The sequence below is a fragment of the Belonocnema kinseyi genome, chromosome 7 (genome assembly GCF_010883055.1).
Source record: "Belonocnema kinseyi isolate 2016_QV_RU_SX_M_011 chromosome 7, B_treatae_v1, whole genome shotgun sequence".
NCBI classification, from domain to species: domain Eukaryota; kingdom Metazoa; phylum Arthropoda; class Insecta; order Hymenoptera; family Cynipidae; genus Belonocnema; species Belonocnema kinseyi.
In genome coordinates, this window is record NC_046663.1 from 73,215,878 (window position 1) to 73,229,494 (window position 13,617).

The 13,617-nt window shown below is 30.4% G+C and overlaps 1 protein-coding gene across 1 annotated transcript in view; it reads left to right on the forward strand.

Annotated features, from left to right (window-relative positions):
* The window catches only part of LOC117176154 (alpha-1,3-mannosyl-glycoprotein 4-beta-N-acetylglucosaminyltransferase A), a 16,380-nt gene extending 5,699 nt beyond the window's left edge, over window positions 1–10,681 (forward strand). Inside the window, exons 3-9 of the mRNA XM_033366238.1 lie at window positions 724–770; window positions 848–1,158; window positions 4,291–4,421; window positions 4,505–4,612; window positions 4,724–4,917; window positions 5,000–5,252; window positions 10,077–10,681. Of these exons, the coding sequence (XP_033222129.1) occupies window positions 724–770; window positions 848–1,158; window positions 4,291–4,421; window positions 4,505–4,612; window positions 4,724–4,917; window positions 5,000–5,252; window positions 10,077–10,106 (1,074 nt within the window). The 3' untranslated portion in view covers window positions 10,107–10,681. The remainder of the gene's footprint in view (window positions 1–723; window positions 771–847; window positions 1,159–4,290; window positions 4,422–4,504; window positions 4,613–4,723; window positions 4,918–4,999; window positions 5,253–10,076) is intronic.
* The last annotated feature ends 2,936 nt before the right edge of the window (window positions 10,682–13,617 follow it).

The following is a 13,617-nucleotide window of genomic DNA, read 5'->3' on the forward strand; positions in this document are numbered from 1 at the left end:
AATATGCTGCCTGATGGTCAGCAGCTTTGACTTGTTAAGTGTGTGATAACGGGTCCGGAGTTCGCGCGCGAATTTTCGAACCTTGGCGGTAAAATTTCTGCCTGATGTGATCTAGTCAATCACACATTGAATGCGGAACGCGTACTGTCTTGCCATCATCTTGATGATGAAGAATGAATAAAATTATTTTAAAAAATCATTTTTAATAACGTTTTAAATTAATTTTATTTTCAAGCAAAAAATTATTTAGACAAACTTAAAAATCGCCGAAAAGTTTTTTAAAACGCATTTTTGTACTTGATGCTGAAATTGTTATATTCTTTAAAGAATCAGAGTTGTGATAAATAGGAAATTAAATTTAATACGTGTTTTACTTGTAAGCTCTAAATGAATTCAAGGTCGAGGATTCTAATGTCATATTCGAGAAGAAAATATTGTTGCTTATGAAATGAATAAAAAATATTTACTACAATTTGTATTTCGCTTCGTAACAAATAATTTTAAATTATACTAGTTTAATGTAATAGTTGTAAATTGTAAATTAATTCCTATGGCTAAATTTAAGATTTTTGTTGAATACCTAAACCTCTCTAGAAATGCAGAAAAATACAATGAAAATTTTCTAAGTTCCTGAACAGATTCGTATTTTTTTGTTGCACTTTGAAATATTGAATAATAGAATAAAAAATGTGTAATAATTTGTTGTAATCTCTTTTGTTACAGAGTGATATCGATTTCGTTAGTTACACTGCGAAACAAATTGAAGTACAGTAAGTAACTAATCTCTTTAAAACTATTATTTTCTTCGAAAATAAATTAATCATAAATTTATGTCATCTTATTGTAGGTTTCCAGAGGAATGCGAATCTGGAGTAATAGACGTGATATCTCCATCCTCCTCTTACTATCCCGATTTATCAAAATTAAGAGACACCCTCGGCGACGATCATCAACGCGTGGTATGGAGATCAAAGCAAAATTTGGATTTTGCATTCCTCATGTCCTATGCCCAAACAAAAGGAACCTTTTACGTTCAACTCGAAGACGACATCTTAGCGAAGAAGAACTTCATTTCGACGATGAAATCTTTCGCTCTGCAGAAAATTAGTTCCAGGGAACACTGGTTTGTTCTGGATTTTTGCCAACTGGGCTTTATCGGTTAGTCTCTTATTATATCAATTTTTATTAATAATGTTTATATATTTAGACACCGGTTAAAAACTACGTCATGGTAAACACCTCAAATAAAAATAATATTGAAAATGAATATAAATATATTGCATTTTCAACAAAATAGTTAAATTTTTACCAGAAAATGATTAGTTCTCTACAAAAAGAGATGCATTTTCAACGAAAGAATTTGGTTCTTAGGACAAAAAATTTAATTTCTTAGGAAACAGATGACTTTTAAAGCCGAAAAGATAAATTAAGAACAAAGAAAGGTGATTTTGCAATAAAATAGTGTTATTTATTAAAAATAGACAAAAGTAATTTTAGTCCAAATATTACAATCAAATAGTTCAGCTTTCAAGCAAAAGAGAAGAATTTTCAACAAAATATTTGAATTTTCTACCAAACGCTCGATTTAAAAAAAAAAAGGTTAAACTTCAACCACAGAACGTTGCAATTTATAACAAACATTTGAATCATCAAGCCAAATAAAAGAAGAATTTGGTAAAAGTCAATTGAATTGTCAATCCAAAATGATGAATTTTCTGTCCAAAAAGACGAATTTCAACAAACAATTTAAGTCTTTTTTAAATGCATTTTCAAAACAAGAGCTTCTAATAAATTTACGTATCTTTTTACCTTTTTTTTCGTCTCCTGTGTCGTTTTTTCATAAATTGAATTTAATTTTTAATCTTTTTTTTACGATTAAAAGAAAATCTACTCGTCTTTTTTTAAAATTATAATTGAAGAATTTGTAGATCCTTTTGTGGTGAACAACTTTTGTCAGTTAATTTTTTTTTGTACCTTGCGCCGTTTTTCCAAAAATTTCATTTTTAATTTTATTTTTCACGAATAAAACAAAAACTACGCATCCTATGAAAGTTGATTAATAACAAATTAGTAGACCTTTTCTGGGTGAACAAATTTTGTCAAATCATTTGTCTTATCTTGCATAGTTTGACCGCAAAATAGAATTTTTCATTTTTTTTGTCCCGTCAAAATTTGATTTTTTAAATATTGTAAGTGTTATAACTATGGTAATTTTTTTTGTACCAAAAAAGGTGATTTGAAGAAAATGTTCGTATTTTTAAGTACTGGGAATAAGCGTACAGAGAATTTCTGAATCTCAAAAAAAGTAGACGCCAATATTTTGAAAATGTTTCACTTTTTTAATTTTTATCCAAAATCGCTGGCTAACGAACCTGCCCTTTAATTCAAGACACTAAAAGAGTATACCAACGGTCAATCCGATCTGTCAATTCTTTCAAAAGTTATCGTGCAAAAACGGGGGGGGGGGGGGGGGGGGGGGGGGGGGGGGGGGCAGATTTTACACGAATCTAATGCCTTCGCCGGTGAGGATGTAAAAAACAAACGAATTTTCGGCAAAGTAGTTAAATCCTTAGCCAAATTAGATTAATTTTTAACGAAACATTAGCTCTTTTAATAAAAAAATATCAAATTTATAACAAAAGGGATAAATTTTCAACCAATTATTCGAGTTCTTAAACAAGCAAGATTAAAAATCAACCAGAAACAGTATTATTTTTAAATAGATGTTGAATTTTTAAGTCAAGAACACGAACTTCTTAGGAAATAGTTTAATTTTTATTTAAAAAGGACGAACTTTCTATAAAAAAAGACGAATGTTTAATAAAAAAGTTAAATTTTCGACCAAAAAAAAACAAACTTTTTAACAAAATAGTTTAGTTTTCAATAAAATACTTAAATGTATGACAAATTAGTTGGAATTTATATTAAAGTTCTAAATCTACAACAAAAGCAATTAATATTTAGTAAAGAAGTTCATCTTTCAACCAAATAATTGAATTTTCAATAAAAAAAGTTTAATTCTCAACTAAAAATATAATAGTTGATATTTCAACCAAAGATTTAAACATGATATAAAAAACGTTAATTCTTAACGAAAAATGTTATAGTTGATATTTTAACGTGAAAAGATTTTTATTGAAAATAAAAATCAGTTAAATTAAAAAAAAGGCGAATTTTCAACAAAGTGGTTGAATCCTCAACCAAAAAACATTAATTTTTAGTAGCACTTTTAACTAAAAATATAACATTTTCACAAAAATGTATGAATTTTTAACTAAGAAAGATTTTGTATTTAAGATAGAAGCAAAGCATCAAACAACTTTTTAATTTTGAAGCCAAAATGGCGAATTTTCTACAAAACAGATGAATTTTCAACCCGAAAATGTGAATTTTCAATAAAAAAAGTTACGATTAACTTTGAGCCAAAAATGGAATAGTTAAATTTGCATTTGAGAAAATTTGTATTCATCATGAAAAAAAACAATAGATTTTCAATAAAATAGTCAAATTTTCAACCAAAGACATGGTTCAAGAAGATGAATTTTTTACCAGAAGGACGCATTTACAATAAAATAGAAAAATTTTCAACTAAAAATAATCATTTTTCAACTAAGAATTGAATACTTAAATTTCCAACAAAAAAATGAAATTTTAAACATACAAAAAAACAATGTTCAGCAAAATAGTTAAATATTCATAAAAAAGAATGTTTAACCAAGTAGTTTAACTTTCAATCAAGTAGTTGAATTTTTAACCAAAAAATATGAATTCAAAATAAAAAACTGAATAGTTGAATTTTCAACTAAAAACGATAAATTTTTATTCAACAATGGAGTAGCTAAATTTTAAATTAGTTCAATCTTAATCCAATAAAATAAAATATAAACAAAGTACTTCAACTTTTAACCAAGTATTTGAATTCTCATAGAAAAAAACATGAATTTTCAATTAAGAATTTAATGTTATGATTATTGACAAAAAAGAATTGGCATTAAATTTTAAACACTTATTAGTTTAAACTAAAAAAGAATAAATTTTCATTAAAATAGTTAAACTTTCAATAAAATAGTCGAATTTCGAACCGAAATAGATTTGAGATTGAAGTCGCATTTAGATACTTTACTTGTAAAATAAATTCCGAATTTTGATTTTTTCAAACATTGCGAAAAATTGTTACTCACATTTATAGTTTACACTTGTGATGTTACATTTTTCGCCCCCCCCCTCCCACTGTAGTTATTTAGCGGCCCCCTAATGATAAATATATATCTCAAATATTTTTCAATGTAGGGAAACTGTTCAAATGTGCGGAATTGCCTTGGCTGGTTCAATTTTTCCTCATGTTTCATAACGACAAACCCGTCGACTGGCTGCTGGATCATTTAATTTCGACAAAGGTTTGCAGTCTTGACAAAGACACTGTAAGTTTTGAACCATAACTATTTCTCGACTTGATTTTGAAATGATAAATTGCTTTAAACTAATTTAAAACTTTTCTCTCCAGAAACATTGCAAGATTGCCAAAGCACAGTTATGGATGCATTACAAACCTTCACTCTTTCAGCATATCGGCACTCATTCCTCCTTGAAGGGAAAAGTTCAGAAACTGAAGGTACCCTTTTTAAATCTATTCAGTATTTTTAAATCCTAGGGTTCATTTCATTTTTACTTGTGATTTAATTTGCGAAGCCGCAATTAATAATTTTAAATATTCTTTTTGTAGGACAAGCAGTTTGGAAAGATAACTCTCTTCTACTCCCACGTAAATCCAGACGCGACAGTCGAAACGCAGATCAAACCTTATAAACAATTCACGTTGTATAAAGCTTACAAGGGTGAAACCTTTTTTTGGGGACTTTTGCCACAGCCTGGAGATCATTTGAAATTTAAATTCACTCGTCCTATTTTTATAAAGAAGTAACTATTAAAGTTCGATAATTATATTTCCCTCGATTTAATTGCTAACCAGAAAAGTCTTTCACGAACTTTTTGTACGCAGGTATTTATTCAGAAGTGGAAATCCTGAGCACCCATCGGACAAATTTTACAATACGACAGTTGAGATTCTCCCTGATTCCTTGGCTGCTTTAAATAGAAATAATAATAACGTAACAGAAGATGGATATATTATTGTAGGAAAATTCGATGCTCTCGGAATTGCCCTCGGCACTGTGGACAAAAGTTTGGGAAGGGTTGCAGTACTCCGTTTAACTGTTCACAGTGAAAGTGAAAACTGGGCCATTTTATCTGAAGTGAGCATTCTCGGTTTTCAAAAATACATAACAATTCGTGAACATATTAGGGGGGGGGGGGGTCGCACAAAAAAACTACGGTTGGCAACAGGGTGATCAGTGGAGGCATCGTTATGAACTTAGATAACATTTAGTACGTTTAATACGTTTCCTGATGAAAACATTTGAACAAAGTTGGCGCATTATGCGAAATATGAGTTGCTCTGCAGCTGTACCAGGATATCCATAGACCTTGGAAACCTGGAATTCTTCTTGCATTTTTTAGCATCTTGAAAACCTGGAAATCTCCTTGAATTTTTCGCGAAAACCTCGAATTAATCTTTTTCCCCTTTGAAACAGTTATTTGGTTGAAATGCGAAAAGTAATTTAAATTTTTTAGTATGTTATGAAAGAAGCATCTCGTTTGGAACAAATTTTGCTAATGATGAGTATTTTATTTGTTAAGATATAATTTATATTTTACTCATTGCAGCATAAATAGATTTCTAGGCATTTTTGTGTAGACTTTACCAATTATTTTATAGATTGCAATTGGGAATGGTGGTCGACCATTTCTCCACCTGGTGCCGAAAAATGGAACTAGAAAGAGTAGGTGCAATTTTAAAGATGTATTTTAATTTTTGTATCAAAGTGTTTTTATGATTGTTTTGGAAAGTATAAAACAATGATTAATTACTAAAAACAAATCTTCATCAAAAATAAATAGTTTTAGATTGAATTTCTATTTTATACAGTGAAAAAAGCACATTTTTTAGCTCTAGAGTTCGACTGATTCTCGTGAAAATGTAACAATTTGGTATAAAGTTAAACTATTTCAAAGAAAATGATATATTTCTTATATATTGGAAATAATTTAGAAACGAAAAAATATAAATAAAAAATTAATCAAATAAAATTTGGATAAACATCGCGTTCATTGTTAAAAGTATTTAGTTGTAAATTGAGATAATTTGTCAAAAGTTCGTCTTTTTTAATAGAAAACTAATCTGTTTGGTTGAAATTTAATTATTTTGTATAAAATGCATAATTTCGGCTCAACAATTAAAAAATCTGGAAAGAATATATGCATTTTGGTGAAAATTCGTTGTGTTTGGTATAAAATCGATTTTTTAAAATTAAATCCAAATATTTTTTATTTTAAATTGATTTTTTTTTAATATCAACTATTAAATTTAATGTTGAAAATTAATGTTTTTGGGTTAAAAATTGAACTTCTTGGTTGAAAGCGGAACTACTTAAAAGGTCCTTTTTTCGCTGAAGATTCATAATTTTTTTGAAAATGTTTGTTGTTAAAAATTAATTTTTTAAATGAATATTTAACTATATTGTTGAATATGAAACTGATTTGTTATAAATTAACTTTTTTGGTTGAAAATTCATATTCACGGGTTGAAAATTTAACAGTTTTAAAGAAAATTCGCCTTTTTGGCTAGCAAATTCAACAATTTGGTATAGAGTTCAACAATTTGGTAGAAAATTGAACTGGTTTTTAGAAAACTCGTCTTTTGAGCTTGAAAATGCAATAAATGATATAAAACTCAACTATTGCCCAAGTGCAATAGATGATGCCCATCTCAAACAGTGAAAGAAACAACACATTTTTGTCAAATAGGTTACAAAAAACAATAAATATTTCACTTTTTCTTTTAAGTTTCAATGCGTTGTAAGTTTAAATAAACTTTAATTAATGTAGGTAGCAACAACTGTTATCCAGATTATGCAAGAATACAAGTAATAGACGATAGGAATAAAAATAAAAATTTTGACCTAAATGTTAAATCCGATTTTAATTAGTAAATATTTCATATATAAATGAATGAAAATTTACATTAAGTTCATTTTTGTTTCAAAACAAGTCCATTTAAGTTTATAATCTTTTGAAAGTCACAATAAATAGTACAATCATTGTTTTTTTTTTGTTTATCTGTCAAAAAATTGTTTTTTTTTTCACCGTATAATATGTAAAGTTAATACGAAACCCGTTGTTGCTGATACATACTTATTTTTATTATCCAATAAATACTTTGAACTCCACAAAAAAATCTTTAAAGCACTTTTATTCACAATTTAAAATGCATCTTTAAAATCGTACCTATTCTTTCTAGTTAGGAGTTTTGTCACCAGGTGGTACATTGCAGTCTAAGCATTCCCAATGAACAAACTTTAATATTGTAACAAATTATTCAAGGGTTTCACCACTCGGTTTTTGAGTGTACATCAGATTACAAAACCTTACTAAAGATTTCAAAAGGTTTTTAAAATATTTTGAAGTATTTTGAACATTTTACAAAGATTTCATAAACATTTAAAAGATTTTACCAAGATTTCAAACGAATAAAAGATTTGTAAAGATTTCAAAAAGGGTACATTACACACGATTTCAAAGATTTCAAAATATTTCCTAGATTTTAAAAGATTTCGAATATGTCAATGATTATAAACGAATATTAAAGAATTCTCAAACAAAGGTTAAAGAAATCTTTCACAAATATGTCAAAGATTTCCGAAAATTTTTAAACATTTCAAAGATTTAAAATATTTTCAAACAAAATTTCACATCTAAAACAAACGGCTATTTAATTATTTGATGTAAAAAAAATGACGCCTGGAAAAACCTAACTTCTTGACCTTGATAACCTGGAAAAGACCTTGTTAAAAAGTCCACTGTTACATTTTTGATTTAAAATTCATTTCGTTTGATTAAAAATCATAATATTGGGTTGAAAATTTTATTATTTCGTTAAAAATGTAACTGTTTGGTTAAAAAATCATATTTTTCTTCAAAAATCCAACTAGTTGGTTAAAAGTTGCGTCACTTTATTAACAATTCTTTTTTTTTTTTTTTAAGATTTATAATATTATTTAAAAATTCGATTTGGTGACAAATTTAACATTTTGTTGAAAATTATTTTTTCTTGGTTGAGGATTCATGTTTTTAACTGACAAATTAACAATTCCACATTTGGTTCCAAATTGCTCCTTTTAGTTAAAAAATGATCTTTTTTAGTTGAAAATTCAACTATTTGGTTGAAACTTGGTTAAAAATTAAACTATTTTTATAAAAATGTAACTATTTGGCAGACAATGAACTTTTTTGTTGAAAAATCATATTTTGGGGTTGGAAATTCAACTGTTTTTTAGATTAATTGTCTTTTTGGCTTCAAAATTCAACAATTTTGATGAAAATTGGTGCATTTCTTTTAAAATTCACCTTTCTTGTTGAGCGTTAAACTATGTTGTTAAAAATTTGTTTATTTGTATGCGTTTCATTTAACTGATGGAGAATTCGTCTTTTCTGAGAAAATTCTTCTTTCTTGGTTGAAACTGAACTTCTTTTGGTTATAATTTGTTAACATATTTCGATATAACTTGATCCCAGAGTTTTTTGCGTTTAGATATATTTTCTATCTTGTTGATGCGAGGAAAACTTTTTTAACAAGAGTAACGTATATAATATATTTGTTCGCGTCCATGAAACGCATCAATTGCCCAACTTAAGAACATTGCATGATGTACCATAACGTACCAATATCGTTTTTGAATTTGTTAGAAAAATTATTTTTCTTGTTTATAAGAGGTTTTTTTTTATATTTGGAATTTAGCAGTACTGCATTTTATTTAATTGTTCGCGTTTTCGAGACGCGTGGATTGCTCTGTTGACGAATTTTCGATCTCAATTCTTGATTATAATCAAGGGCGGCTTAAAAATTAAAAAAAAAGTTACATTATTTCAATGAAGAAAACTTTAATTTTTAATTGGAATGTAACACCACCGTAACTTAAAAGTTGTTCATTTTAACAAACGCAGCGATTTACATTTTGATGGGCCCTCTGATTTTCTGAAAATAAGATTTTCGGTAAAACAGAAACATATGCGTAAAAAAGGTTGAAAGTATCCATTTTTGTTATTTTGTTGTTAGGGAAATACCTTCCTCTATGAGTATTCAAAATTCTCATAAAATGAGCACAAATAAATAAACCCATACTGGATATATCTATGGGGAATGGTGGTCTACCATTTCGCCACATGGTACCGAAAAATGGAACTAGAAAGAGTAGGTACAATTTGAAACATGCATTTAAATTTTTACATAAAAGTGTTTTTACGATTGTTTTGTGAAGTGTAAATAAAGAATGATTGAATGCTGAAAACAAATATTCATTAAAAAAAATAGTTTTAGATAGAATTTCCATCTTATACAGTGAAAAAACATATTTTTGTGAAATAGGTTTTTAAAAAAAAAATACAATTATTTCATGTGAGTTTCAATGCATTGTAAGCTTAAACAAACTTTAATCAATGTATGTAGCAAAAAATTTATCCATATTATGCCAAGAATACGAATAATAGACGACTGGAATTTAAATACGATTTCTAACCTAACTTTTAGATCAGATTTTTAAATAGTAAATATTTTATACATAAACTAATCAAAATTTACTTTTGTGTTCATTTTCGCTTCAAAATAAGTCCATTTAAGTTTAGAATCTTTTGAAAATCACAATAAAGAGAACAATAATTTTTTTTTTTTTGTTGAGAAAAACATTTTTGTCAAAGTGTGAATTTTCACTGTATAATATGTAAATTCCATTTAAGACACTTTGTTTTCGATAAAGACTTATTTTTATTATCCAATAAATACTTTAAACTCAAAAAAATGGTTAAAACACTTTTATGCACAAATTAAAATGCATCTTCAAAATCGTGCTTATTCTTTCTTGTTCGGATTTTTGTCACCAGATGGCGTATCGCAATTTAACCATTCTCAATAGTACTTCACAGCGGTATATTACAATTTACAAAGTTTTCAATTTCTTTCACAGATCCTAATCGAAGAAGACTCACCCAGCTGACACAGTACTCTAAGGAAGTGTTCAAGATTTAAGCTTCGATATTCGCAAAGAATATAATCCATAAAGAAAGTTGATGGACCCCCAATATTATTGCTGTGCCTTTTCTGTTGTAAAAGTAGGCCACGATAGCATTAACGATGTGATAAATGTAAAATTGTAACTTATTTCAAATGAATCTACGGAACTATTGCTCTCTATTTAACACATTTAAAGAATCTCTAAAAGACGTTTTTAGATCAGCTCTAGATCTTCAAGTTGACGTCTAAATATTTTATCTATCGCTGTTATACTCTTGAATAATATATGGAACGACAAAGGTAATATTTCATTACCTCTGTATTTTTATGTTAATTTACCACCACGTTATCAATTGCAACATGACAATTTTTTATCGATTGACTATCACTCTGCGAAATGTATGTTGTGCAATCACCTTCAGCCAGTTGGTCAGCGTTTGATGTTTACATGTCATAAATATTGATAAGTCGAGTTTAAAATGCATTACCAACCCTGGCAAGTGAGACTTAATTTTTATTTGCTCTCTAGTTTTGAAAAATATACATTTTATGGGATTATATACGGCCTTTTATTTATATTTATTTCAGGTTTTATTTCCTATTCAGTGCTTTCGAATGAAGCATCCAAGTAGTAAATTTAATTTGAATACGATAATAAATATATAAATAAATGATAAAGAAATCAGAACTTATCCTCCTTCCTTTTTTTATTGTCCGTAGAAGAAAAAGACCTCGACCAAGAGCTCGCAGAACAATTTCTGAAAAAGTACCCGGACTCCGGCATATTGGAAACACCGGCCTGCAATGCAGAAATTAAATTTACCCTCTCTGAGTCGGGACAAAAGAGAGATGAATATTTCGTCGGATACCAGAAAAGACTGGCTTCCGCGGTAGTCGCCTTAGGTACCGCACTCTCTACTGTGTTGAATCAACCCACGGGTGATTTCGATGTGCGGGAAGTCATCAAGCAGTTTAGTGACGTCGGGGATTAATGGTGGGACTACATCACCAACTTACGGAAGCCAGGATTGCGTTTATTCAACCAGGCATTACCAAACCCGTCAAGAATGTTATCAAAGAGAATAAAACTGGGAAATTCCTATCTGGCGAGAAACTGTACGAGTAGTTCAAAGAGGTCAGGTCGATAGAAAAGATTGCCCACACTCTGAGGAAGCCCCCTATGAATAAGTTCAAGACAAACAAGTGGCCTGCGAGACAGATGAATTTAAACTGGCAAAGCCAATACCAAAAAGGCAACAACTGGCACTCGCAATCGAGAGGACAAGCGAGACGACAACCATCGAGAGGAGGGTGCTCGAACCGAGTTTACAATCACGGACGTCAACCCTACCAGAGCCAAACCAAGAGGGGAACTCCCAACAAGAAGTATTAAATGTAGGTACAGTAGCGGGAAATTTAAAGTGTTTCGTAACACAGTGGCACGAAGTTTCTACCGATCGCTTTGTATTGGAGGCCATATCAGGGTCTAAGATCAGTTTTCACGAAAAACCTTTTCAAACAGTTCCTCGTAAAATTAAAGATCTTTCAACAAAAGAAAGGGCGTCGATGGAAAAAGAGATTGGAAAATTGTTAAAGAAAAAAGCTATTCGCAAATGTGATCCGGTTCAAGGTCAATTTCTTTCTCCATTCTTCTTCGTTAGAAAGTCAGACGGTACAAATCGTTTTATCATTAATTTAAAAGAGTTAAATATGTTTATTACCACGGAACACTTTAAGCTCGTGGATCTTAGAACAGCGGTAAAAATCCGGGTGTTGAAATGCTCGTAGCATTTCAACACCCTGAGTAGCGAAATTTGGGAATGGGCAGAAAGGCGAAATAATAGGCTATTTTCATCTTATATCACGACCGCTTAAAATGCAAGAGCTGACCAGTTATCGTGAATCAAAAATATAGATACAGAATGGGAGATTTCAAACTTAGCCTTTCAGGAAATTTTCGCGAAATTTGGCAATCCAGAGGTCGACTTTTTTGCATCGTATTATAACAAAAAATGTAACAACTTAGTATTGTGGTACCCTGAGAAACAAGCCTTGGCAGTCGATGCTTTTACTATTAACTGGACAAACTTTTTTTTCTACGCCTTTCAACGATTTTCCCAGATTTCCAAACTTTAAAAAAGTTATTCAGGACAGAACTCAGGGAATTGTATTATTACCAAACTGGTCCACACAACCCTGGTATCCGATCTTTAAGTCACTGCTTACGAGTGAAATATTGTGCTTCGAGCCAAATAAAAATTTAGTTTCGTCTCCTTTCAGGACAGAACATCCCCTGAGCGCACGTCTTTCTCTAATATCAGGGATTGTCTCAGGACGGCATTTAGACTGAAAGGTAACCCGGTGGAATCATTAGATTTGATGATTGCATCACCATCCAGCTCAACGTTGAACCAATATGAAGTAGGCTTAAAACAATGGTGGGGCTGGGGCTTCTGTCAAAAAAAGGGAAAAAGGGAACCACTATATGATACCGTTTGGGATACAAACGACGTTCTAGCCACTTTAGAGGGTTAGTCCCCATCTAACACACTTACCTTGAGTAAGTTGTCACAAAAAACAATTATGCTGTTAGCCCTTTCCACGGGACACAGGATACAAAGTTTTACATTATTAAAAATCATAAATATTATTAAGACGCGTTCGGGAATTGCGATAAAAATACCGGAGTTAATCAAAACCTCAGGCCCTGGAAAACTGCAGCCCTTACTAGAATTACCTTGTATTAAGCAGAAACCAAATATTTGTGTTGCGTCAACGTTAGAGGTATATATCGCAGCGACCAAAGAATTGCGTAATACAGATAGTTTATCAGTGGCGTAGCTACTAAATTTTCCGCCCGGGGCCAAAAATAATTTGCCGCCCATAATTCTCAAATCTGCATTCATTTCAAAGATCGTTTTGATGCACCATGCGTTTGCGCCCGGGGCAGCGGCCCCCTTCGCCTCACCCTAGCTACGCCACTGTAGTTTATTCCTAAGTGTACGACTCCTCATAACGCATTTAGGGCGCCACCACAGTTTTTCAGTTCACTGAATATTTTTTTGAACCTAAGAACTTTTTTTGTAAATAAAATATAGAGCTGAAACTGGGAAATGTATTAGAGTACAATAAAGTACGTTTAGGTACTGCATTTTGGTAGGAACTTCACTGAAAATTATTTCATCTTTTTTCTGAACCTCAACATTTTTTGAACGTTCGAACTTTTTTTATACATAAAATATCGGTCTCAAACTTTGAGAAATGCAAGAGCCGAAAGAAAAATACGTTTAAGTACAAAGCTTAATAATAAAAGATGTAAAAAAATATATTTTAAAAATCAATTCCAACGGCATCAGCCGTTAACGTTGTACACGAAAATACGAAATCTCTAAAGCCTTGCCTAGTGGCCGCCAGGTTTCGTATTTGCGTGTACAACGTTACCGGCTGATGCCGTTGGAATTGATTGTCAAAATATATTTTTTTACATCTTTTAT